Raw genomic sequence first — 24,689 nt, forward strand, 5'->3', positions numbered from 1 at the left:
ATCAAAGCAGAGATCATTTTTACTAATTTCTCCTGGGTATTTCTGGTGTTTTTTTGTTTGTTTTTTTTTACTACATTTACCTCAAATTAAATAACATTTCCTTGAAAAGAATTCATACTTCCAAGGATTTTATGATTGACAAAGAAATAGTTTTTTTCAAATTAAAATCTAAATTGTCAGCCCCACAAACCATTCTATTTAAGTTCAAGTTGTATGTTGAGGGTCGTTGTCCAGCTGGAAGTTGAACATCTATGTATGTAGATCTGAAGTCTTTTTATATATTTCTAACAGGTTTTTTGCTAGAACTGCTTTGTATCTAACTATCTAACTTTACATCAAATCTGAAAAGCTTCATCCAATAGGATGATACTACAATCATGTTTCATAATGTGGAAACATGGTTGTAGTGAAACTGGTAAATGGTAACCACACATACCATTTTGGATGCCACCTAACAAGTTTAACAAGATTCCCCTCTTCAACAATTAGTTTCTTCCTTACAGATATTGTATCATTATGTAACTCTGCTTTAATCTTCTCCATAGTTCATCTCTGCCCTGTCGGCTGTATTGCTTAGCCTTCACAATGTAACAAACCTCTGAGGATTTCACAGAACAGCTGGATTTAAACTGTGATTAGATTACAACCAGCTGGACTCTATTTACTGACTTCTCAAGACAAATGGAGTCACTGGATTTTAATTAATTGTATCAAAGTAAAGGTAACTTAATATATTTGCACACCACACTAGACGACTGTGACTCTGGAAAGACTCAAACTGGAGATGCAACATTTAAACAAAAATTTCCAACCATCTTCCACAATGCAAACGTAGCAGCTTTGTTCACGGGAAGATTTCAGACACAGCTGTGGGGATCATGGCTGAAATCTTGTTTGATCAACAGCACCTGTTATCTGGCCGCTGACAGATGGAGGTGGGAGTGTGGGGGGGTGTCTTTAAAAAAAGAAAAAGAATGGAAGTGCGGGACTCTTTTATCAGTACTCACCAGGTGAGGGCGGCTGGATCTTGACCTGCTTCCTGCTGTCCCCTTCAGTCAAGCTGCCACCGCTGTTGCTGTCTGTTGGTGGTTCCTCTCCTCTCTCCATCTTACACTCGTAGGCAAACAGATACTGGATGTACTGCTTCTTGAGCGTGCTGGCAGAGCTGCTGGACGTACCAACATTCAGAGTGCTGGACAGCTCGCGCCACTTCTTGTTCTTGTTAACCTGACAGGTTGAGAAAATCCAGTGTAAGGGCTTTCAGGTGTATTTTCTGTAAATCAGCTCAATAAAAGAAAAAAAATCCTGAAAATTGCACACAATTTAAGAGGAATGAAACACTACATTTGAAAACATCACACATGGAAGCCTGATCTGAGCATATACACATATTTTAATGTTTTCTGTGGATGAGCCTCCTCCAGTGTGCAGGAAACACATTTAGACTTACAGTCTTATTTGACAAACCAATATTCTTGTAGCTGCTGAACTGGAATGATTTTCAGGATTTTTGCTGTGGAAGAAATTGACTTGGTAGCACTTTTGGTATAAACTGGATAACAATTAATTCAGATTTATTGATTCTCACTCCAAGATTTTTGCAATCCTGATTCAAAGACTTGTGTGAAGCATATGTAGAGTAATTGAAGATAGCTTTTAGATACAGTCAGTATATAAAGATGCACTGTTAGTGTATGATATAATGTTTCCCTGAATCATTTCACATGACATTTGGCTAGAGCGCAGAACACACAGAAACCAATGTAAACAAGAGGAATAAGAAGACCTGTCTCTAATATTATTCCACAATTTCTACTGTAAGTCTGTTTGCTGTGGATTACCATGGCGAGGCCTCCTATTTCCCGAACAGCAACATAGAGCTTCCAGAGATCAAGTGGCTTCTTGCCCACAACTGGGAGCTGAGAAACAGGTGTACCCCGCTCCTCCATGAAGGTCAGGTAGCGCTCCACCCAAGATCTCCTCTCTGGCTCTGAACCGAGTTCATACAGCCGGCTTATCCGCTCGCCACCAATGGAGGACGAGTTGGGGTTGACTTTCTGCTGAGGTACACAGACCAAAGTGTAAATATGAGTTTCTGAAGAGGATACTTTGGATATTTTATGAATAGTTTCTATGATATTGAAGTTAAAATATTTTCTAAATACTTTGGAATGTTGCAATTGTAGATTTTGATGTACCTTATTTACATTTTATAAGAAGACTCACACAAAGTAGTTCAAAGCTGTTAAGTGAAAGAAAAAGTGATTCATGGGTAGTAATTTCTGAAGGAGCCGCACAGATCTACAGCTCGAGTGGGAGAGAGTCAACGGGATAACTAATAGTCTTGCACTCCACAAATCTAGCCCTAATGGAAGAGTGGCAATAAGAAGGCTACTTTTGAAAGAAAAGCCATGAAATACTGGATAAAAGATGCAAAGGACTTGAGATGAGACAGGGATAGATTTTTAGCTTATATTCGGACGACGCTTCTAAACATACAGCCAGAGTTGTAAACAGCATGGTTTAGATCAAAACGTCTTCAGCCGATTCAAAGTCCAGATCTAAATCCAACTGAGAATTTAAACTATCTTTGAAAAAAAAAAAAGATGGGGGGGAAAAAAAATCCAGTTTAAATGTGGAAAGTGGGTAAAGACATACCCCAAAAGACTTTCTGATGCATTATCATTAAAGGTGGATCGAGAAAAGACCCACTCAGGGGAGCAGAACACACATGAGCGTCACACTTTTCAGGTTTCACAAACATGCATCTTTTTCCTTCCACTTCATCACTATGCTCTACTTTGTGATGGTCTATCACTGGAAACCCTAATGAAGCAAGAAAAATCTCATGGCATCTTAACACTTGTGTATAAACCCAACATTATGTTGTATTATCCAATGCATAGTTTCCCTTTTATTTTCCTGCTGCTGCCTGCTGAAACAACCCACTCACCCAGTCAGGGTCATTAAAAATTCATTTGTTATTTACACTTTGTGAAGTGGACCCCTGGTTGAATGAACAGCACAACTAAGCACTTCTTTTAGATTAATTTTTCCAGTGTGCAAGACGTGTTTATTTCAATGTTTATTTACAGCAAATTGATCAGGCTCGGAAAACCAACTTCTGACTGAAAACCACTTAGATAAACAGTTGCAAAATATTCAATAAAACAAACATTATTTGTAATTCTTACGGGACTACAGGGGGTCTTCAGAGGCCACGGTGGGCTACTGATGCTGTCACTGTCGTCGCCATGGTAGGAAGACAGGCTGGCAGGACTGGGAGAGAGAGGGGAGGGCACAGGCAGGGTACCGCCTGGAGTGGCTGGTTGGGAAACACTGCTGCTGTTATTGTTCACGTAACCATCCTGCAGCTGTTGAAGAGGCAGTAATGACACTTTAGAGCAGAAATATTACAATTTTACTTCACTTTACTCTTTTATCTGAGACATAATTTATATTTTATCAGATGAAAACACATTTTCAGTAATGTATTTGTTACATGACCGAGTGGTTGCGAAATGACCATATCTAAACTGAATATCTAAAGGTATAATAATTCAGATCCTGACATTTACATTTTCAATAGGAATTTGAAGCTTGGAGGTTTCTTTTTAAACTATAAAGACATCACCATTGGGTACAAGCAGCCAAACAAAAAATATTTAAGTCACAGGAAATTACTATTCTCCCTTAGAAGAGGATGGGCTTTATTGCAATTTTTGTATGATTACAAAAGTGATTTTATCAAATTGATCTCCAAAGCTCTTCAAACCAAAGTAATGCAGGAACGTGCTTGGTTTTATCAGAAGTGTACAGAAGAGAAATTTGGGTGCATATACTGTATGTAGACACTTAATATTTACCTGCATCAATAAATATGGCAAGTTCAGTATTGATATTATAGATTGTATATAGTAAGCCGTTACTGTATGTATCATATGATTATAACATTATAATCATATTATCTTTTCACTTACTATATTTCTGTACATAATGACTGATTTGTAGTATCCCAGAAATCAATTAGCATAATTCTATCTATCTATCTATCTATCTATCTATCTATCTATCTATCTATCTATCTATCTATCTATCTATCTATCTATCTATCTATCTATCTATCTATCTATCTATCTATCTATCTATCTATCTATCTATCTATCTATCTATCTATCTATCTATCTATCTATCTATCTATCTATCTATCTATCTATCTATCTATCTATCTATCTATCTATCTATCCATCCATCCATCCATCCATCCATCCATCCATCCATCCATCCATCCATCCATCCATCCATCCATCCATCCATCCATCCATCCATCCATCCATCCATCCATCCATCCATCCATCCATCTATCTATCTATCTATCTATTGTAACTTGTTTATTTACATTTTCTCATGAGTCAAATATTCAGTTATATACAAAATAGGACCCAATAAACAAACATGACAAAATATATTTTGGACTTACTAAAACTTTCACTTTTTACAAACTAGTTATATGGCATCAATTCCATTTTCCCTGTTTTTGTCAGTCATTTTCTACTTAAAACAAGTAAAAATAAACCTTGTATTAGCTTACTTTTGCAGCGTTACCCATGCCGAATCATGACCCACTCATATTTAACATTTCATTTTTAGGTGTCCTGTTAACACCCTGCAGCAGAGAAAAATACAACAAATATAGACTCTAGCTCAACAGAGGTGAAATTCCTTATCCAGACAACAAGAGATCTCAGTTTTCAAGATTTAGTCCAAAAAAAAAAGAAACAGCAGCAAACAACTCCCCTATTGCAATTATTTTTAGTTAAGATTCTGAAATAATTTCAACATGAGCATTGCATTTAAAAATAAACCAGTAAAGCCAGTCAGCATTTCATTTTGCATAGTCTGGTAGTGTTTTCTTATAATTATATGCTGTGCCTGACATGCAATCAGTTTTATTCATATTTGAAACAGCATTTCAACCTTTTTTTAAAACTGAGTGATACAAGGCCATAATGGCAATAATTTTACATAATCACATCTGAATAACTTACCTAATGATACATAGAGCCTTATTTTCATATGTGGTTCTGCTTCCATTGTTAGAGGTTTTTTGTGCAATATCTTACAAGACAAGTAACTGCAGTAACATAACTGCAAGTATGATGACCTTGTTATGGTTCTATTTTTCTTTTCTTTTTTTTGATGCAAATCTTGTAAAACTTAAATTAGCACAAACTTGTACTTTTATGTTAACTATTTGCATGAAGCTCTGCCTGCTTGTTAAGTTTTATGGTAACACTTTATTTGATGGGTTGTGAATAAGACTGTCGTGACACCATCATAAACATGACATAACACCTGTAATAAACATGAGCAAGTCTTCATGAATATTTATGACTGTTGTCATAAAGTGTCATTCGGTAAATCAATCTTGAAAGCCTCTAAGAAGTTTTCAAGCAGGACTGGCCTGTTTATAGCTGGATTCATCTTACATTCTACTCTGAGAAGTTCTGCTAATAAAGAACAGCTTCTCCACATCATAATGCTGCCACTACCATGTTTCACTAATTAGGTAACTTCAGAGGATAACTCATAGGTTTTCGTCTTACAAAGGGGTATTAGAACATGGGCACCTAACTTTTGAGATTACGCAAATATTCAAAGTCTATGAATAATTTTACCAGACACAGTTAAAGCAGATCAAATGATAGTAATCACTGCACAGTGGTGAGAATGCGTGTGCAAGTGTGAGTAGGGTTCTTTAGCCTGTGTGAACATGTGAAAGTGTGCGGGTGCGTGCGTGTGGGTGTGTGTGTGTGTGTGTGTGTGACAGAGAAACTGCAAAGGAGGGAACAACAGCTTGACAAGTGCTTCTCGTCTGTGTACAGAATGCTTATGTCAGCAAAACCTTATCTTTCTGGCCCTCTCCCTTTTTGAATCTCTAACTCGTTTTCTCTCTCTTGGCAGACAGATCATCTCTTTTGGGAGCACTGGGGGTCTTTCTGGCTGCTCAGGCTGCCTTAAATAATTCAAAAGGCCCTACTACCGTAATCAGCAAAAGAATAGACAGGGATTTGGAGGGAAAAGGCGTGTAGTGGTTGTGATGGAGGCGTGAGTGTGTTTGTGTGCTGAAGATGAGTTGTTAAGCAAAAACAAGAGGAGGGGGGCAGAAAAGAGCAAAGAGCAGAGTTTTGTTGTTGCTGAGCTGAGCCAAGCTGAGCTGCTATTGTAGGTCAAAATGAGAAGTCAGCATTGTATGTTAAGATGTGCGTATGTGAGTTAAAGGAGGCAGAGGGAGAACTGTGCATGTTGTGTAACTGAAACTCAGAAAGTGTGTCTTCTTGTAGTTGTGTGCATGTGTCTGCGTGCCACGTTTGAAGGCGTGCGCGCATGTGTGTACTGCAGATGCCAACTCCCCGGCCCCCTTTTCCTTTTTTGCTTCTCTCTTTATTGCAGCTCGAGCTGCCAAAACATCAGCAACTAAAGTGTGCTGCAGGCAAAAACAAAGCGAGGGAAACATTAAGATTGGTAAATGTTAAACAAATCATTAAATATGACGAGAAAACAACAGAGCGAGAGCCCACTGTGCTGAAGCAGCATATGCTGATCAGATTTGGTTTGCTTCATTTAGATCAAAAAAGCAAAACCAAACAATAAAGAAAAGAAAAAAATAAATAAAAATCAAACAAGTAAATGAACTGAAGGAAAATCTGGGGGAGGAGGATGGTTAAGGAGGTACCTTTGGTTTGTGTGGCTCGTTGTTTGGGCCGCTGTCATCTTTGACATCCATTTTCTGTTTACTTTCTGGGCTCATTATGTTGTCTCCTGAGAGGACCGTTGCTCCTTTAAACAAATGGGAAAAAAACACAGTTATAAAAACTAAACTTTTTAACAAAGTTTATAGAACACAGTGCTCAGCAAAACAGGTCCCCTTAAACTTTTTTTTATACAATTTGTCTGGCAGCAATCAACAACATAATTGTATTTTATAGTGATTTAATGTGATGGATCAACACAAGAACTTTTAAGTGGAGTGGTAAATTTGAAAATCATGCATTGGTTTTATTTAGTTTTACAATTATATGCTACTTTGAGATGGTTTATTAGAACCCAAAAAGACATTAAAAACATTGAATTCAAAAGTAGGTTTTGCATTTAGCAGAGGAGGTAGTGGAATGAAAGATTTTTTTGCAAACAACAAAAAACAATCTAGTTTGATGCTACTAAAGTATTCAGGCAGAGGGAGAAGTTCACCTTATAGAAAAACAACAATGTTAAACTTACAGACTGCAATATTTATATTTCCAGATGCTTTACATCTAATTTGAGCCTGGAATGTTTTACAAAGAGGACAGGTCAAACATCTCAGTCTTTAGATGTGGTAGAGACATGACCTAAAAGGCTGTAATTGCAGCATGAAAGGTCGTTCTACAAAGCAAAGACTCAGGGGGGTGAATTCAAATTCATGTCAATCTTTTCAGCTTTTAATTTTTAAACACCCTTTTGAAAATCCTTTTTCCCTTCAACTTCACATACTACTTTGTGTAGGTCTGTCAGATATTCATTCAATGAAAATAAACAAAAGTGGTTGTGGATATAAAGTGACAAAAAGCAAAAAATGTTGACAGAGGAAAAAAAGATTTTACAAGGCACGGGACTGCACCCTTGTATCTCTGAAACGCCCAAGATTTAATTTACGTACTTGTTATCTAAAATGTTTGGGCTATTATGGAAAACATAATAAAAAGATTATGAAACAATATCAACATTAACACCAAACCATACATCTAGAAGACACACATATTGTTAGATAATCTGCTGGTGTAAGTTAGTTGTTACCTGCAGGTGGCATACCGTAGCCCGGACCTTGTCCGTTGCCTGTCGTTGAACTGTTGTTGCTCGTTGGCTGACTGTAGGAGCCAGAGCTCACTTGGTTGATACCAGGGGCTTGGTAGTTTCCCTGCCTGCCACACACAGAAGGAAAAAAAAAAGTCTTTATTAGATTTAGTAGACATGAATCAAGTTAGTCACAATGTAATGACAGGCTGTGGAGAGATGCTGGTAGCAGAGGAACAGAAGTCACATAATGACAGAGATGCTACTTGGCAGTCTGTCATTGCCGCCCTCCTTTGCTGCTTTAGGAAAACACTAAGCGCCACGTACATCTGAAAGCCGCTAAAAAGACATAGCATATCTCTGATCAAACAAACAGCTCTTCTGAAAGATTTAGAGAGAGCACGTAGCATCGGGAAAGAAAAACAAAATCTCTCCAGTCGCCTCTTCCACTAATCCCTGATCCCCTCCCCACCACCACCACCACTCTTTTCTTTCTCCCTCTTCCTCTCCCTGAAGTCATAATTTAACTAATTAAGGTGTGCTTTTGGAGAGGATCTTGTTATTTGTTGCCATGGTGGCAGCAGAAATCAATGCCGCCTGCTCAGCCTGACCCCCCTTCGCAGGCAGCTCATCACATGGCACTGTGAGTGACATCAGAGGGGTTTTATCTGCAACCTTCTGAATGCTAGCCATCCAGACAGAAAGGTAAACACATGTTTGGACGTATTTCTCTTGCTGATTAGAGATTATCTCCTGGACGACCATGTAAGAGAGACAGAGAAAGACCTTGCAAGACGGAAAAAATATGTAGTACAATCAAAAAAGGATTGAGATAGAATGTAAAGACAAATCATGACAGGACGCAGTGGGGGTGGGAGGGTTGGGGGGTGATTCTGGCTCAATCCAGATTTAAACGTCAGTCAATCCTGTCCTCATGTCCCTCTTTCTTTTTAAACACAGACACATCACTTAATACCACATGTTGGAGACGATACACATTGCCTGAGAGGAGGGATCGGTTTGGTAAACCTCCCCATAATCTCATCTCACAGATGTAATTAGTCATAGAGCACGGCAGATGATACATATGTAATCCCTCTATGGGGGCCGAGGTGCACAGGGGAGCTCCATGGCAAAGAAACAAGTACACCAAATCCATGCTTATCTGTCCCTGTTTTCCTGTAACGGCAGGAAGGTGGTGGTTGTGATGGGTGGGTGGCTGGGGGGGGTGTTATACTCCTTCAATGCTGCCTACATGTTTCCTAAAAACCCTTGCATGAGTCAAGAAAGCAGAGATAAATTTACTTTTTGTCACATTTTGTTAATAAGAGAGCCAGTGCGAAAGCTCACAGAACTGAAAAGAACGTTTTCAAATTTAAAATGTCTTCAGATCTTAAAAAATGTCCCACATCCCACCCTGAGCGAAATAAACAAAAGTTCTCCTGTGAATACTGAAGGATCCAAATGATCAACAACAACAACAGTGGTTGGTGGATGTTTCGACTGTGGCACTCTTCTATTATGACTAATTCATGTCATAAAAAAGCCCATTAGAAAGCACTTGATGGAGGCACTGCACAGCGTTTAATCACGCTTAATATATGCATGTGCCGCTATCAGGGCTGGGGGGTTGGAGGGGCGATGAGCAAGGGAAAGGTTTGGGAGGGGAGGATGGCATAGCACATCCATCTTGCTCTTGGGCACCTTTGCGCAGGCAAAAAAAAAAAAAAAAGAAACAGTATCCCGTTGCTGCAGAGAAAGAAGAAGAAAGGAAAGGAGGACAGAAACAAGGTGGAAGGAAGGCAACAAGGGACTCTGAGTTGTGGATGAGTCCCTTATGGACCAAAACGAGAGGCGTACTTCGAGCTCACCAACCCGGATCTGGAAGACATTGCTGTTCCTTAAAACTAAGATGAGGGAAAACTCAAAAATAAAAGACTCAAAATACAGACGCCGGTAGACTCAAATTTGTTGTCTATGAGAATTTTATGGAAGAAAATGCGAGAAGTGTACTATTTACAGTTCCCTGGACCATTCTTTCTCAATGTGTACAACATTTATGTGGCATCACATTGCATTACATCATAATTACTCAGCTTTATAATGTCAGGAAACGTTTTTGAAGCAACATAATCAAGGAACCAAATTTATCCTGCTCTGCTCATCATACCTCTGAGGAACATGTGGAGTTTGCAGAAAACACATTAAGCTTTCTCCAATTACAGTATCTGCCCAGGTGCTCTTGTGCCTTGTTGTGTGTTGTCCTATCACCATGGCAATGCTGCTTTGTCAAAAGTGTGATGTGGGTGCAAATCTGGCTTGAAACATTGGAAGACTATACATTATCTTTGCTTGCAAAACATATAAAATGTATAACAAAGTTTTCTGTGACAAACGTGCTTCTTGAAGTATTTTCAGTTTATTGCCCGGCTTTTGGGGGATAATTTTTTAAGCTTGTCTAATCCAACCTATTATTTATTCAGGCAATAAACAACCCTTAATAACAAGAGACCTATTAGTGTCTGGATTAAAAAGAAAAGCTACTGTCGTACTATCCATCTATTGTGATGTGGAACTGTTTTTTGTATCTTTAGATGATAACAGGTGAAGAACATCCTGTAAACATCTATATCAGCAAAGTCCTTAAGAAAAAAACAACTTTAAACTGCATCATTAGGCAGGTAGTCCATAAAGTTACTCTTTTTCCAATTTCTTTACTACACTAACTCAGTTTTGAAAAAAATAATAAATAAGAAGTGATTTTCATAGCTACCCACTGGTCCTGGGCACACAGTAGAAGACCAACCCAAGTAAGATGCATTTTTTGGGTCTTTTGTCCAAGTTTTTCTACTTCTTGAAGATGTGAGTTACAGAGCCTGTTCTTCTATTGCAGACATTGTTTTAGGCCTGACATGTCTTCTTTTACTCTGTCTACACAATATGCCGTCTTGGTTAGACAGAAAAGCTAGATGGAAACTTAGGTGAAAAAGTAGGTCTACAAATTAATTTAAAAAGACCTTAGGGAGCCTGCAGGAATAATTATTTTAAAGACTACAAGAAACTCTGGGAACAATAATGAAGAAATGACGGTGAGGTAAGATTTTGCACACTTCTGACTACTATAAAATAGCGATTACATATCCCTTCTGCAGCTGGAAATATTTAACCCATTAAAATTAGAATTATAGATCAATTAGATACAGGTGCATTCTAAAGATTTATATTATTCTACAGATAGTGTATAGGGATATATTTTAATAATTATTCTGTTACTTTTGATAGTCATGGCCTAAAACTACAGAAATAAAAAAAATCATTTTATCAGAAAATATGAATTTTAGCATATTCCAATAAAAAAAATTATAATACAGAAAGCTCCGGACTAGTAAATCCATGTATTCACTCACCTGACTTTGTCAGGGCTCTTTTTGCATAAATTAATGTATATATGCAGCTTTGCATGGAAATTATAGGCCTGTGGGTCTGCTGAAGTGTTAATGACTCCCTAAATTCAATAGATTAAGTAGGAAATTAAATGATCTATAAGATTTCAATCAGGTAAGATGGAACATTTTCTGGCCAATCAAGCACAGTGACACCATGGTCATTAGAGAAGGTGCTTTTAGTAATGTGGACAGGTGGCAAGTTCCTCTGGAAAATAAAATCAGCTTTGCAATAAAGCCTGCCAGTAAAGGGAACAATGAAGTGCTGTAAGATTTTCTGGTAGTTTTTTTTAAGGAAATTTCTTCCTTCCACTCAATCTTACATTAATAAGCTTACATACAACCACCACAAGTATAATTTCTTTAGAAATTACTTTTTGCAGCAAACAATTCTTGTAGAGAGTCAGTGACTCTTAAGTCAGCAGTCTTCAATGTTTGTGGAGATCACAAAATATATAGTTTAACAGTCTTATAAAAATATTGTAATCTTTTGAGAAACTCAGCTTTTTATTTTCATTAGCTTTGAATGATGCTTAAACAAAAATCTTTAAAATGTGATATGAACATAATTTTAAAAAAGTATATTGTTTTGGTTTTTATTTATTGCATCTAGACCTTCAGCTCTTGTTTTTCTACCTGTTTCTCTAATCTTCTCTCCACACACACAGACACAGACAGCTGGTTCTCCCCTTTTACTATGTTGTCCATGTGTGAAGGGCATCTGAGAAGGCCACTCTCCAACCACAGGGAGAGTGTGTGTAAGCACTGAAGTGTGTTTGAGCGTGTCCTTGTGTTAGCGCGCAGGGTGGGTGCCGTTGCCAAGGGGATGCCATGGTTACGAGGTGCCAGCCAACCAGCTGACGGTTTCTCTCTAGCAGTGGCAGTGCCTTTGTCCTTCATTCGCAGTGACAGGGGCGTGCAGCGATGCCTCCCAGTGCCGCTAACTGGACGAGACAGCCCAAGCACTGGGACCGCAGGACCATGTGACGGCTGCTAGGCCACTGCCCATTGATCTCCTCTGCTTGGTGTGTGTTTAACGGTGTTTGGGAGAATGTAGAAGGGAAAAAGAGCCAGCAAGAGGCTCCTGGATGGAAGGATGGAGAGGATCGGCTGGAGGCTATGAATTATATATGGACCCAATCTGTTCTCACGGCAGCTTGGGCCCCAAACTCCTGACTCAACTCACAACGTACATTTACAAACATCCAGACTGTGGACCAGAATAAACCCAACACACACTTACGGGCAAAATAAAAGGACAGCTTTTAACATATTAAATCCAGAGAAAAGCTACTTCCCCCCCCTCCCTTTCAAACATCAAACAGCTCAGGATGGATGGATGAAGGAGAAGCCATTTATTTTGCCCATCTAATGAAAGCAGAGCGCGCCGCAGCGCTGCCAAGACTGGGAGCGACAAAGCGCCACAGGCAGCATCTTCCGTTCTTGACATTCAAGCGCTGCTCTTATTTATTTAGTAAATTTACTTACTAAGGAGGTCAGAAATGAATTATTTGGCGAGGATTTGCCTGGGAGCACTTTCCTCTCTTCTCCTCATTCCTCATCCAACATTTTTCTCCCCTCAATTTCCTTTTTATTTATGGCTCTCTTTTTTCTTTTTTTTGCTCTTGCTCAACTAAGTGCTTATTTTTACGACAGCTCGCCTGTTCCTATAGCTCCAGGAACTTTTTTTGCAGAGTGTCGCCAGTAGCGTTGGGAAGTCATTTGCGGAGCCAATTCCACCCTCTGAAGCTGCTGCCAAGGAAAAGCTTATACCTTTTAAGACTTTGTGTTCCCCTCTATGTTTTCCAAATAAACATCAATCTCCAGCTGCCTAAAATCCTGTTGTGCACCTCTCTTTCAAACACGCTTACCCCCTCTTTCTCATTAATGATACTCATAGAACTCAAGGGCAGCTTTTCCAAAAGCTCATCCACTTTTCAAATATTAGATTTGTAGAATACTGCCGTGCGTACATTTTTTGTTTTACAAAGTTGATATAAAAAGAAGGTATTAAATATTGGCCATAACAATTATTTAAACATCAATTCTAATACAAGTTAGAAATTACCTGAAGATGTTGGTTTAATGGAGTGCGTCTCAGTATTTCAGAATATTAATTCAAAAAGTGAAAATTATATGTTATGTAGATCATTACACACAGAGTAATATACTTTAAGTGTCTATCTCAAATCATTTTTATTATGGCTTTCAACTAATTCGTTACAGTAGTGCATAAGAATGTTACATAAGACCAATATAAGACAGATTTATGTCAGAATATTATTATTATTATTATTATTATGATATTAGGGCGGTGGAAGGGGTGAAAGGTCGCAAAGGCAGGCAGTATGGAAAGCTTGACCTGCAGACTGAAAAAGGAAGCTTGTAGCTTAAATAGATCTCCCAGATTTGGGTGGCATGTTAGATGTATTCCAGCTAGAGTGAGAACGATCCTGTGTGAGAGAGCAGCGCAGCTTGAGTAGAAGTACATTTAACTGTTCATTTTACAAACATATTTAAGTTTTATGTACAGTACAGACCAAAAGTTTGGACACACCTTTTAATTCAATGAGTTTCCTTTATTTTCATGACTATTGACATTGTAGATTCACACTGAAGGCATCAAAACTATGAATAACACATGTGGAAATATGCACTAAACAAAAAAGTGTAAAGCAACTGAAAATACCCCTTATATTCTAGTTTCTTCAAAGTAGCAACCTTTTGCTGTGATTACTGCTTTGCACACACTCTGCATTTTCTTGATGAGCTTCAAGAGGTAGTCACCTGAAATGGTTTTCACTTCATAGGTGTGCCCTGTCAGGTTAATAAGTGGGATTTCTTGCCTTATAAATAGTCATGAAAATAAAGAAAACCCATTGAATTAGAAGGTGTGTCCAAACTTTTGGTCTGTACTGTACATATGACACAGTTTGTTTATACAACAGAACAATTTTCTACGGGCCCGCAAGTCTACAGGCCAACACGCCCTCCTCCTTCAACCGAATCAAACTGATTAACAAACAGAAGCGGGGCAGTTGTTTCTAATTCCAGTCTTGCGGTGGGGGCGAGACTGACACGGCTCAGGAGGGAACAAAAACACTCCACGCGCCACACCTAATGAAGATTTAATCTGGCCCACGCCCGCAGCCCTGGGATGCCAGAAGTGGTCTTCCTCTGCTCATTTCGAATTCTTTTCACCTTGTGTAATGAAGTCGAAGTGTGTTTACTAATGTTTCGAGGGTGTGCGTGACTCGGGAGAGGACGCAGAGGCAGCATTGTGGAGGATTATACGTGGAAATGAAATGAAAGAAAAGGAGAGGAAAGAAGAAAAAACCTGCTTAGGATGTTTAACTAACTAGCATCTAATTTGGAAGTTTTGTAGCGGGTGGCTTTGGCAGCTTCTGGATAAATCATAAAAGATAAAAAAAAAGAAAGAAACAGACATGTGCTACGACTAACAAGTTGTTTCTCAGACAGCGAGGAACTAAGTCTGAATGTTTCACAGTGTTGCAGAGATCTGGAAACACAAACGGGGTGCCGGAGCCCTTTTAACTGCAGGTTTTTCGGAGGCCAATTTTCTCCTGATCTCTCTCAGATGTGTAAAGTGGGATCTGAGGAAGAAAAAACATAACAAGGCCGCGTTGGAGACAGCGGAGAACAAAAAGCAAATTGGAGAGAAGAAAGGCCGAGGGAGATGAAACAGTCTGGGTAGGATAATAGAGCTGCACAAAGATGAAGAGGCCGATACAGTTGGGAGAGTTGGTGAAAAAGAGAGAAACAGGTGGGAGGAGAGAGGGGAGAAGCAGACAAGGAGGGATAAAAGATTATGAATGAGCAACTTTGGGCAAGACGAACACTGAGGATGAGACGGACACTAACATAAAAAGTTTTCTGCAAAAATGTTCACTTCCACACTTCTCTTTGCGTTATCTTTGTTTTAAATTAGTCAGAATAGTGCTTTCTGCCAGAACATTAATTCCTATGTTTGGATTCTAAACAAAGGAGGTGGCAGAAGTAAAAGCTTATCTTACATTTAAACACAAACTCATTCTGGCAAGCAAATTTAATCCTGTAGCTTGTTTATATAAGTCTTTGGTTGCTCCAGTGTACCTTGCAAAAGTATTCACGATCTTTGAACATTTTCGCATTTTGTCACATTTGATGGACCATGAACAGCAGCTTTGAAATCTTGCACCGGATTTAAGTCTTGACTTTGACTAGGCCATTCTAACACATAAACATGCTTTGATTTAAACAATTTCAAAGTCTGGTTGTATATTTAAAGTCAGAGTGACAAATCTTTTGCCACCTTTAACAGGGTTTCCCACCAGAATTCTCCTGTATTTAGCTCTATTCATCCTGCCAATGACAAGCTTCCCTGTGCTGGTCAGGAGGGACCAGCACCAACACAAGGATGCTGCCTTGTGTTTGCAGTATAATGCTGCCAACTCCTTGTTCAATGTTCATTTTCCCTCTCTTAATATTTTGTAAGGAAATGTTGGACTAACCTGACCAGCTCACCATCCTCTGCAGGTGCCGTGTATCTCATGACACTAGTTTTGTTTTTCATTTCCATATCAGTCTGTTTCTAGTCATTATTTCATAAAGACAAGCTTGGTGGGATTTTGTGAAGAACTGTTGACAAATTCTAAAGTGCAGCTCCTCCAGAGTTACCATGACTGATTCTTGTTACTCTCCTTAATTGGCTTGTCAATTTAGGTAGAACACTATGTTCACGAATGTTCTCTAACAAACCTTTTAGACCATCACAGAACAGCAGGATTTAGATAAATTATTTTACACACAGGTGGTTTATACTAATTCGGTTAATTTGTGAAACGATTATTTGCACTGAATTTCATTTAGGTGTGTCAGGGAAATGTGGTGCCGATGGCACACTTTTCTGAAATTTATTTGTGAAATTTTAAAAACATAATTTTCCTTGCAATTTCCAATTATGCACTACTTTTTGTAGCTATATTTGATAAAATCCCAGTAAAATAAAATGTTGTGGTAGTTATAGTGGCAAAATGTGGAAAAGATTTGTAAGGAAAATTATTTTTTTTATTTTTCCACTGTCCACTGAAGAGATGATTAGATAAAACACAGTGACAACTAGGAAAGTTGTCATCCTGCAGATGGAAAACATATCAAAGACGGATTTCAAAACAGAAAGAACTAAACCTTTTGCTTCCAGTGTGATCTGCACAGAACCAACTCCTTCAGAGATAAAAGACCCAACACAGCAAACCTTTCACTGTTAATAGTAAATCAAAATAGATCATATTTCAGCTGATAGACTATGAATGAAAAAGAATGAGTCTTCCCGTGCAGCAGCTCCACAGTGAGCGACACCTCTCTGGTTTCTTGGTGTAGAGACTGACAGCCGGCCTCATTGGGCTCAGCAGTGGGGATCATGTCATGTCACTTCTTATTGACAGCCCAGCCATCGCCTAATGGCTTGTTCAACAATTGCATTGGTGCCTGGGTACATAAGTGTATGTGTGTCGGTGTGAGAGGCAATGGACCCCCTGATGCACATAATTAATCATACATTCTGTCAGACACCCCCAGCCCTCCCCAGTATGTACTACTGTTTCGGTAAGTGAACAGAAATCTGAGACAGTATTAACAGTGAGTGTTCTACACAAGCTCTTCAAAGTTGGTTGTCTCCTATGATACTGAAAACTGCAGTGACAATGGAAATTACAGTAGCTTTTGCAATTAATATCTTATTTTTCTATAAGGAAGGACATTTTATGACTGTTGAAAAACTGCATTTTATCATCAGGCAAATCATTTCACCTTCTAGAGAAGATTAAAGGAATATTTATGATTTATGAGGTAAACATAAAAGAGGAAAATCTAGGGATCTAGACAGATGTGAAGACAATAAATTGGTTAAGAAAAAGGTAGGATCAAAGGTTTTTGAATTAGGCTGTATGCATAATGCAGACCTAAAAGGATAGTTCTGAATTTCTGAATTGAGGTTTGTTTAAAATGTTTTAAGCTGTAGATAAGACTCTTGGTGTCATCATGTAGTTGATCACAGTGGCTGAATTTAATCACTAGTTTGACAGGGGCCAGGACTAATGCAGACATCTGCCATTTTATAGCAACTCCAGTCTTGAAAATATAACAGTAATTTATGTTAAAGCTTCTAATGAACTTTTAACAACTCATCATGTTTATGTTGGTGACTATTTATGAATAATCTGATAAATATTTAAATGGGATTGAGGTGGCATGCCACTAATGTTTTGTGTGAAACAGACTTAGAGAACAGAACATGTAAAAAGTTCCAGGTAATCATGGTGGTTTCAGAATATAAAACGTTTTATTTTGTTTTGTAGGGACATTTTGGTCTTGGCCACTGTCGGAATAGCCCACTTCAGCCTCTGGGATCAGTTCATCTGGAGATCATGCAAACTTCAAGAGTGTCATCAGCCATCTGAACTGTGTGTTCAAGATGTATTTACAGGGGGTTCACGAGGACAGAAAATCTTACTATTGCTGTTTCTTTTTTTTTCTCCAAATGTAGTAATCATCTGAACACTTTTGAGATGAAAGGTCTTTGCTCTACACACAGACCCACAGTGTCCACCAGGAGTTTAGATGATTATTAGCTAGCAAGCAGATGATTGGGCCAACTATGGTACTGCTTATAAGGCTCAGATGAGTTCATTTTTGTCAGTGCAGACAGAGCGTCTACATGGTGTAGTATGAGATTAATTAGCATTATCATTTGGTCACCACAGCAACGTTCCATAGCAGTTACATTAATTCAGATTTTTTTATCTGCGTTTAAAAGACAAAGGCAGTTTGCTCTAGTTGCATATCAAATTATATACACTAGAGTTTTAAAGGAGCACGTCTATATACACCAAAGAAATGCAGGGCAAATACACAATAGTGTGATTAGGGAATTACTTTTGAAGAAAGCCTGAAGGCCATATAAAACAGAGGAAAGTTTCACTGAAATCTGACTCATGCTTCAACAAAAGATCAGGAAAAGTGCTCTCTTGATGGATTATTAGGAAAAACCCAAACTGATAAGAGGAATGAGGAAGTCTTCACAAGCGACAGTCATGTTTTCACAAGTTTTCTTCAGCAGGGTTCAGGGAAAGTTTACTGCCCACGCAGTCCCTCAAGAAATCACTGTCTTTAGCTTCACAAGCATTCATAAAGTCAAGGCGCTGCCGCTGATGGAAGAATTAAAGCCCTTTACTCAAACTCTGTTAGATCATAAAAGAGTTTCATTTGTGTGTCTGTAGGAGCCTGGTGTCATTTTCGTGTGCTCTCACAGTTAAAACCAAAGTGTCTCTTTTATTCTCTCATGTGTTGATAGTACTGTATCCACGCCACAGCGCCTTCTGAAAAAGCCAATATCTGTTTCCCCCCCCCCCCCCCTTTTTACAGTGAATGGCTCTGAAATCAAAATGTCAGGGGCTTTATGAGATGTGTAAAGATAAGTGTAGTTCTAGAAATGGCACCCAGAAGAGTGAAAGCCCTGAAAACAAACACAGTCTCATAAAAGTGATGTAAGACAGAGATGATTATTAGCCTTAATAATAGCAAAAAATTGCTGACTATTTCTGCTGGATTCTGGATTACTTTAGAAAGCTGTGAGGAACTGCACAAATGTCTAAATTAGTTTTTTGTTATAAGGCAGTCCTTCTTGGAATAATCTAAAGAGGTCTATGTTTATTTTTTATTGTCAGGCGTTCTGAAGATGTTCTAAATGTCATCATAACGTCAGGGTAAAGGACTGGATCAAAAGCAGCACAAAAGTTTGTATTGCAAGCGAACCTGCCTCTATAGATGCAAAGTATAAGGAACTTAGAGATGCACAACAATATCTTCTAATTTTGTTTTAAAAATACTTTTTTGAGATGAGTGAATATACCATACTTAGGCCAATCTTTGGTTTGGATGCTGTAATAGAACAAAGATGTGATGTCAGAGGAATTAAAGATATGTAAGAAACTATTTTAAAGTCAAACTGCAGTTTTGTACAACACATTCATGCCCGCAGCCTGTTCAGGCAGTAAGAGGCCAAGGAAATAGACTTTCAGCAAATATCAGGACAAGTTTGCACCCACAAACAGCAGTTTGGTACAAAAAAAAAAAAACATTCACAGGAAAAAACAGACTCAATTTTAAAGGTAATCTCCTGTGACCTTGCAGTACTTTTACCTGTTGTGCACTGAGTTGGCTACAGCTCCATCCTGAGGTTTGCGATTAGATGGAGGACCCATCCCTGGTCCAGCTGGTTGCGGCATGCTGGGAGAAGTTGGACCCATTATTGGGTAGGTCCTGTTCTGGCTCCCTGGGGCGTGGCTCCGTCCTCCGGGCCCTTGTCCGTGCATGGGGCTAGTGGCATTCATCCCCAGACTGTTGGACAGGCCGGGGCCGCTGTAGTTGCTTCCGGCTGACCCAATGTAGTTAGAGGGCCGAGGGTAGTTACCTGGATTAAGAAAATAAGAAGACAGTCATTAAGGGGAACAAATGGAACATAGTTAAAAATAGATAAATTATGTCATCAGTTTAATATTGTTGAGCTTGGGCAGATTTAATGATGTCCCAGGAACATAGCAGTCAGATAGGCTTCATAAATTTGAGAGAAACTGACTGTGCTTGTCAGCTCATGCTTTAATATGCACTACTGCAGCACAAAGAACAATTTCATCCCACTAAACAATAACACCATGACAGTAAACCTATCTCAATAAATACCGTGACAGGTAAAGAATGAGAAAAATGTTGAGAGCTGAACCAAGTTCTTATTCATAACTTCTTTAAAATGCAGTGTGTGCAAAAAAATAAAAAATAAAGAAAAAAAAACAAAAACATTAGGGTGTGTTTCTGGTGACATTTTTTTACAGTGCTTCAGGTTGCTGGATAGCCTTGGGAACAATTTCTAAGCTTAAGGCTGACTTTGTGAAACACTTGAGAGGAGCTCTAATCTGCAGTAAATGCTTTCTGGCTGCCCTGGAGTGCCACGCGCCCATGATGCCAGAAGCTTTCCTAAGGCACACTTAAACCCCTCTATTTTGGCTTTAAAACCTTCACTCAAATCCAACTGCAACATGAAAGAAAGGACCATGTTGGCAAGTACAGTGTGGCTATACAGCACCTTGTAAAAGTATTCACACCCTTTCAACATTTTTATATACATTAATGCTACAATCACAAACTTCATGTTATGTGATGGGATTCTATGTAATAGACCAGTTCAAATATGGGTGTTGTTGTGTATGCTTTCCCTCCAATCAGACTGAGTCTGAACTTTTTTTCCAAAAAAGAATGGGATCAAGTCTGTAGACATGCAAAGCTGCTGAAGACCTATTCTGAAAACTTACAGCAGCAGTTGCAGGTAGAGATTTTTCTACGCACTATTCAGTCATGTGAATAAATATTAATGAATGACACACTTATTAATTTTGATTTGTAAAATATTTTAAAAACCATTTATCCTCATCCTTCTACCTGAGAGTTACAGTATGTACCAGTTTGTTTGCCTTATGTCATAAAATACCAATTAGATGCAATAAAATCTGTGATAAAAGCAGTTTGGGTATTGTTGCTAAGTGCTGTACATCCAGGAACACTAAAAGGCACCTGCTATAACAAGCGAGTGCTCCTATAAAGAGCAGAGTATTCCCTCTTCAGGCAGAGAGCTGTTTCCACAGTGATACTCCCTTCCCAGGACAAATCCCCTGCAAAATAGAATTAGAAAATGTGGCATTTCCCATTGTAAAAGGGACTATTTATTTTTGATTTGATTAAGGGTGCTTTAGATGGGCCTCACTGCATAATCCCCTGAGAATTTGTCTGGAAAAGGGGATCAAGTTCCTTTAAAACCTTGAAGGCTTTTCTGCACGCTCAAACGAAAAGAAGTTAAATGACAATATTCCACACAGGAGGGGGAGAAAAAACAACTCTGAAAATGGAAACGGCTTCCCACTGTCCCCGAGTCACTTCAGTAAAAAAGCACTATCCGCATGACATAAGCCAGCGAGGCCTCCGAAGAGACTGGAGCAACAGAAGGTTGGAAAGCAAGAAGAGGAACACAGACGAAAAGGGAGGTAGGGAAAAAAAAAAAAAATTCCGACCCTCAAGATAGGATTTACGGTCAATGGAAATAAAAGTCTTTCCCATAAAATTCAGCCATTCCACTTGAATTTGTCCAGACGTTGTAATGAAATCTACAGTGGGAGATGAAGGAAGCTTTAGTGAGCCGGCGAGCTGAATACGGCTGACACCTGTCAAGGGCTTTGGGGCTGTGATAGGGAAGCATAGAGGAAGAAAGAATGCCTTAGGAACACTAGAGCGGCCGGGGAATGTGGGAGTTGGCGGTTGTATGTATGGTACATGATTCATGTCTAAATGAGCATATCCACTGTGAATGTGTATATATATATATATATATATATATATATATATATATATATATATATATGTTACTTTAAAGACCTCTCAATAGCACATTTTCAACTTGAAAAATCTCGTGAAAATTCTGGGAAAGCTACCACACTCAGCTCAGCTGGATGGATCCTTTTCAGATGAATAAGGTCCCAGCCAGTGACCTCGCTCAGCTCTTTTTGGACAGCTGTTAAGACCCGTGGCTGCTGGCCACATTCTCCATTGCCTGGGCGGACTTGGTGGTTTTTGGCATCTGTGACTGACTGAGGCTCCAGGAAACCTCCCGGGGAGTTGTTTATATCATACAGTCTCATTTTCTTTTTTATGTATGGGCTAAATAATCAAACAATTGGGAGTAAGTGTGTGGAAGTTTCCATGACTGAGTTTTCAGTTTTTCTTGTCCATCGTGAGACTAAAGGATGAGAATGTCTGGAATTAGCTTGCAAAATGCAGAACTCATCAAGTTTCATGCAATACCTGTGATTGCCTGAGGTGAAAGAATGACGGCATAACTTGGGGATAACATTAAAATAAAGCTCTCCAATCTATCTTGCTTTGTCCTGACAAAGTGGACTGCCAGATTACTTCTTCAAGGACAGATAGTGAACTAACCCATGACTGAAAGCTCAGCCGTTAAACTCCAAGGTGTAATCTTTAAAGGTTTTCAAATACTTTCAATTAGATGTGCTATTAGAGTAAATTAGAAGAGAAAGTTGCATTATTTTATGAGGTAGAGTTTTAATTATTCTAGAGAAACATTAAAATGAATTTTGAAAGTGTTTTTAAAAACTGTTCATATGGATTCACAAACGTCATTGGGTTTTATTGGAGTTTCTTGATAAACTAATATAAAATAGATATGCGCCTGTAGGAAGATGAACCTCAACGTTAAGTTTCTTGTGATTTGGAAAAAACTTAGAGAATGTAATACATCTATTTCATTCTACTTTATAATTCACTACCTCATATTGATTCCTAGAAAATATACTTAAGTTTGTGTTTGTAACCTAACATGGAATGCATACCATCCATTTTTTGTACTTTTACATTCTATTCCTGTTGCTCTGGAAACCAATTAAGCAGAACCAAAGGAAAAAAATTACAAGGAGGACATTTTGTCTCATTTGCACCTTCGTGTGTCCTTATTTTTTAGCCTGTGTTTCCAGCATGCTTCTTCAGACTCCGAGCCTTTGAGGGGGAGTGCTGGTGATATTCATAGCTTGATGAAGGGGTGGAGGAGGAAAACTCACGGTGCTTCGTTCACAATTACATGGAAATTCTCGACTTGGTCACGGGTTTGGTGGACGCTCCATCCTTCGCCGCGTTTTAATCCCTGCAGTCCTGCAGGAGAGCTACAGTGTGACCAAGGAGATTACAGTCTGCTGCTTCTCTCAGCAGACTGGACCGGCCCGAGCTAACAGCCGAGGCAGTCTTACGGTGGAGAAAGGTACAATGTGCCCTCAGGGCCAGTGAACGTCCATCAGTGAGGAGTGGAACGCAGAATACATGACTGCATGTCTGAGCTGCCGAATACAGTATGCAGAGTAAACATTAAGTAAGTGAATATTATCCTTTTTTCCTCTCTTACATTTCATAGCTGGAGTTGGAGGTGGATCGTTGCAGTGGGAACCCTTAAAAACAGTTGGACTCACCGTTTGTTGCAACATGCTTGGTTGGAAAGATGGCTTTTTTCTAGCATCTCTTATTGCCTGAGGCCCACACATCCTCCTACAGCCACCTCAGCACCTTCCCCAGTAGGGTTTCTGAGCCACAGCGGGGCTGGGGTTCACCTTGGGGCTACTGAGCTCCTCAAACTGTCAATTTCCTTCCAAGACTTACCGACTCCTCTAGGCACTGGCTTGAGTCATGAGTTTTCTTTTTCTCTTTTTTGGAGGTTTGGGGGGCGATTTAAATTGAGGCTAAGGCTTAAAAGTCCTGTCTGCAGCATGGTCATTACCAGTGGAGTGCCTTAACCCCCTTGAGGTGGGAAAGGCAGTAGAGGGAGAAAAAGCAGAGCTCAGACAGACACCAAATCTCTTTTCTGTAATGGTATAATGTCCTCCTCCACCATCTGATTATGAGTCTGCTGTTCCCAACATGCCGGCTCTCAACCGTGTCCAAGTGCATGTCTTTACAAACAGCTGTTGGAGTCATTTGAGTCCTAAAGAGAGCTTGATGTCAACACAAAAAGATCAGCTTGACTTTGGATGAAGACGGCTTTCAAATGAGATATGTAAACATTTAGCAGCTTCAGTATTGTTTGTAACTGCTGAGCTGACTTCTGGAGCTCATTCAGACAGAAAGAAAAGAGGAAAGGAAGAAAAATTAGTCAAGCCCGATCTCCATTTATCAGTTATGGACTTATGTAATGATAAATTCAGAAACAATAATATTTAGGTACTGCTTATAGATTTGCTCATTTCTAAAATAGAAATAGCCATCTAAAACAGGATGGCACTACCATATATGTCAGACAATGTTATTTTTATAAAGGGACACGGGTATGGCCAACGGAAGGTTGACCACTTGATACAGTGATACAGTAAGCATCGTTGCTTCAAAAAAGTGGAATAAAACACTTTTAGTGGAAACTGACTTTCCTCTTCACCTATTAAAAATGTCTATCTGCAAAAACATTTTTGGCCAAGGATTCTAAAAAGGTCTTCATTTAAAAAAATAATCTAAAACTGAGGGTCATTCTTTCAAGCCACAGCTGCTACAAATAGCTTCTGCAGTAAGTAAATGCGGCAGCTTTTCTCTTTTTAAATCAAAATAAAGTTAGTCAGGCAAGAATTTGTTTTAAATAATGATGGCCACTAATTTTCTTCAGTGTCAACAAAATGAGGGAGCAAGTATTTTAAGTTCTATAATATTCACCACATGTGTAGCATTATCATGAAGTTGCATTTTAGGGTCAAACCACAAGTCGGTATGAGAAAACAAACTAATGGATTTATAGAGTGCTGTGACAAGCATTTTCCACAA

The 24,689-nt window shown here is 39.0% G+C and overlaps 1 protein-coding gene across 2 annotated transcripts in view; it reads right to left on the reverse strand.

Annotated features, from left to right (window-relative positions):
• The window catches only part of LOC102228829 (AT-rich interactive domain-containing protein 1B-like), a 196,106-nt gene that overhangs the window by 13,730 nt on the left and 157,687 nt on the right, over window positions 1-24,689 (reverse strand). The window contains exons 8-13 of one of the 2 annotated variants that reach the window (XM_023353033.1): window positions 19,476-19,746; window positions 7,837-7,961; window positions 6,737-6,840; window positions 3,195-3,374; window positions 1,842-2,057; window positions 1,008-1,227 (exon numbers count right to left, since the gene is read on the reverse strand). In XM_023353033.1, the coding sequence (XP_023208801.1) occupies window positions 1,008-1,227; window positions 1,842-2,057; window positions 3,195-3,374; window positions 6,737-6,840; window positions 7,837-7,961; window positions 19,476-19,746 (1,116 nt within the window). Of the gene's footprint in view, window positions 1-1,007; window positions 1,228-1,841; window positions 2,061-3,194; window positions 3,375-6,736; window positions 6,841-7,836; window positions 7,962-19,475; window positions 19,747-24,689 lie in introns of both variants that reach the window. The other variant, XM_014471447.2, reaches the window with a different exon arrangement.

The sequence above is a fragment of the Xiphophorus maculatus genome, chromosome 19 (assembly GCF_002775205.1).
Source record: "Xiphophorus maculatus strain JP 163 A chromosome 19, X_maculatus-5.0-male, whole genome shotgun sequence".
Lineage (NCBI taxonomy): Eukaryota > Metazoa > Chordata > Actinopteri > Cyprinodontiformes > Poeciliidae > Xiphophorus > Xiphophorus maculatus.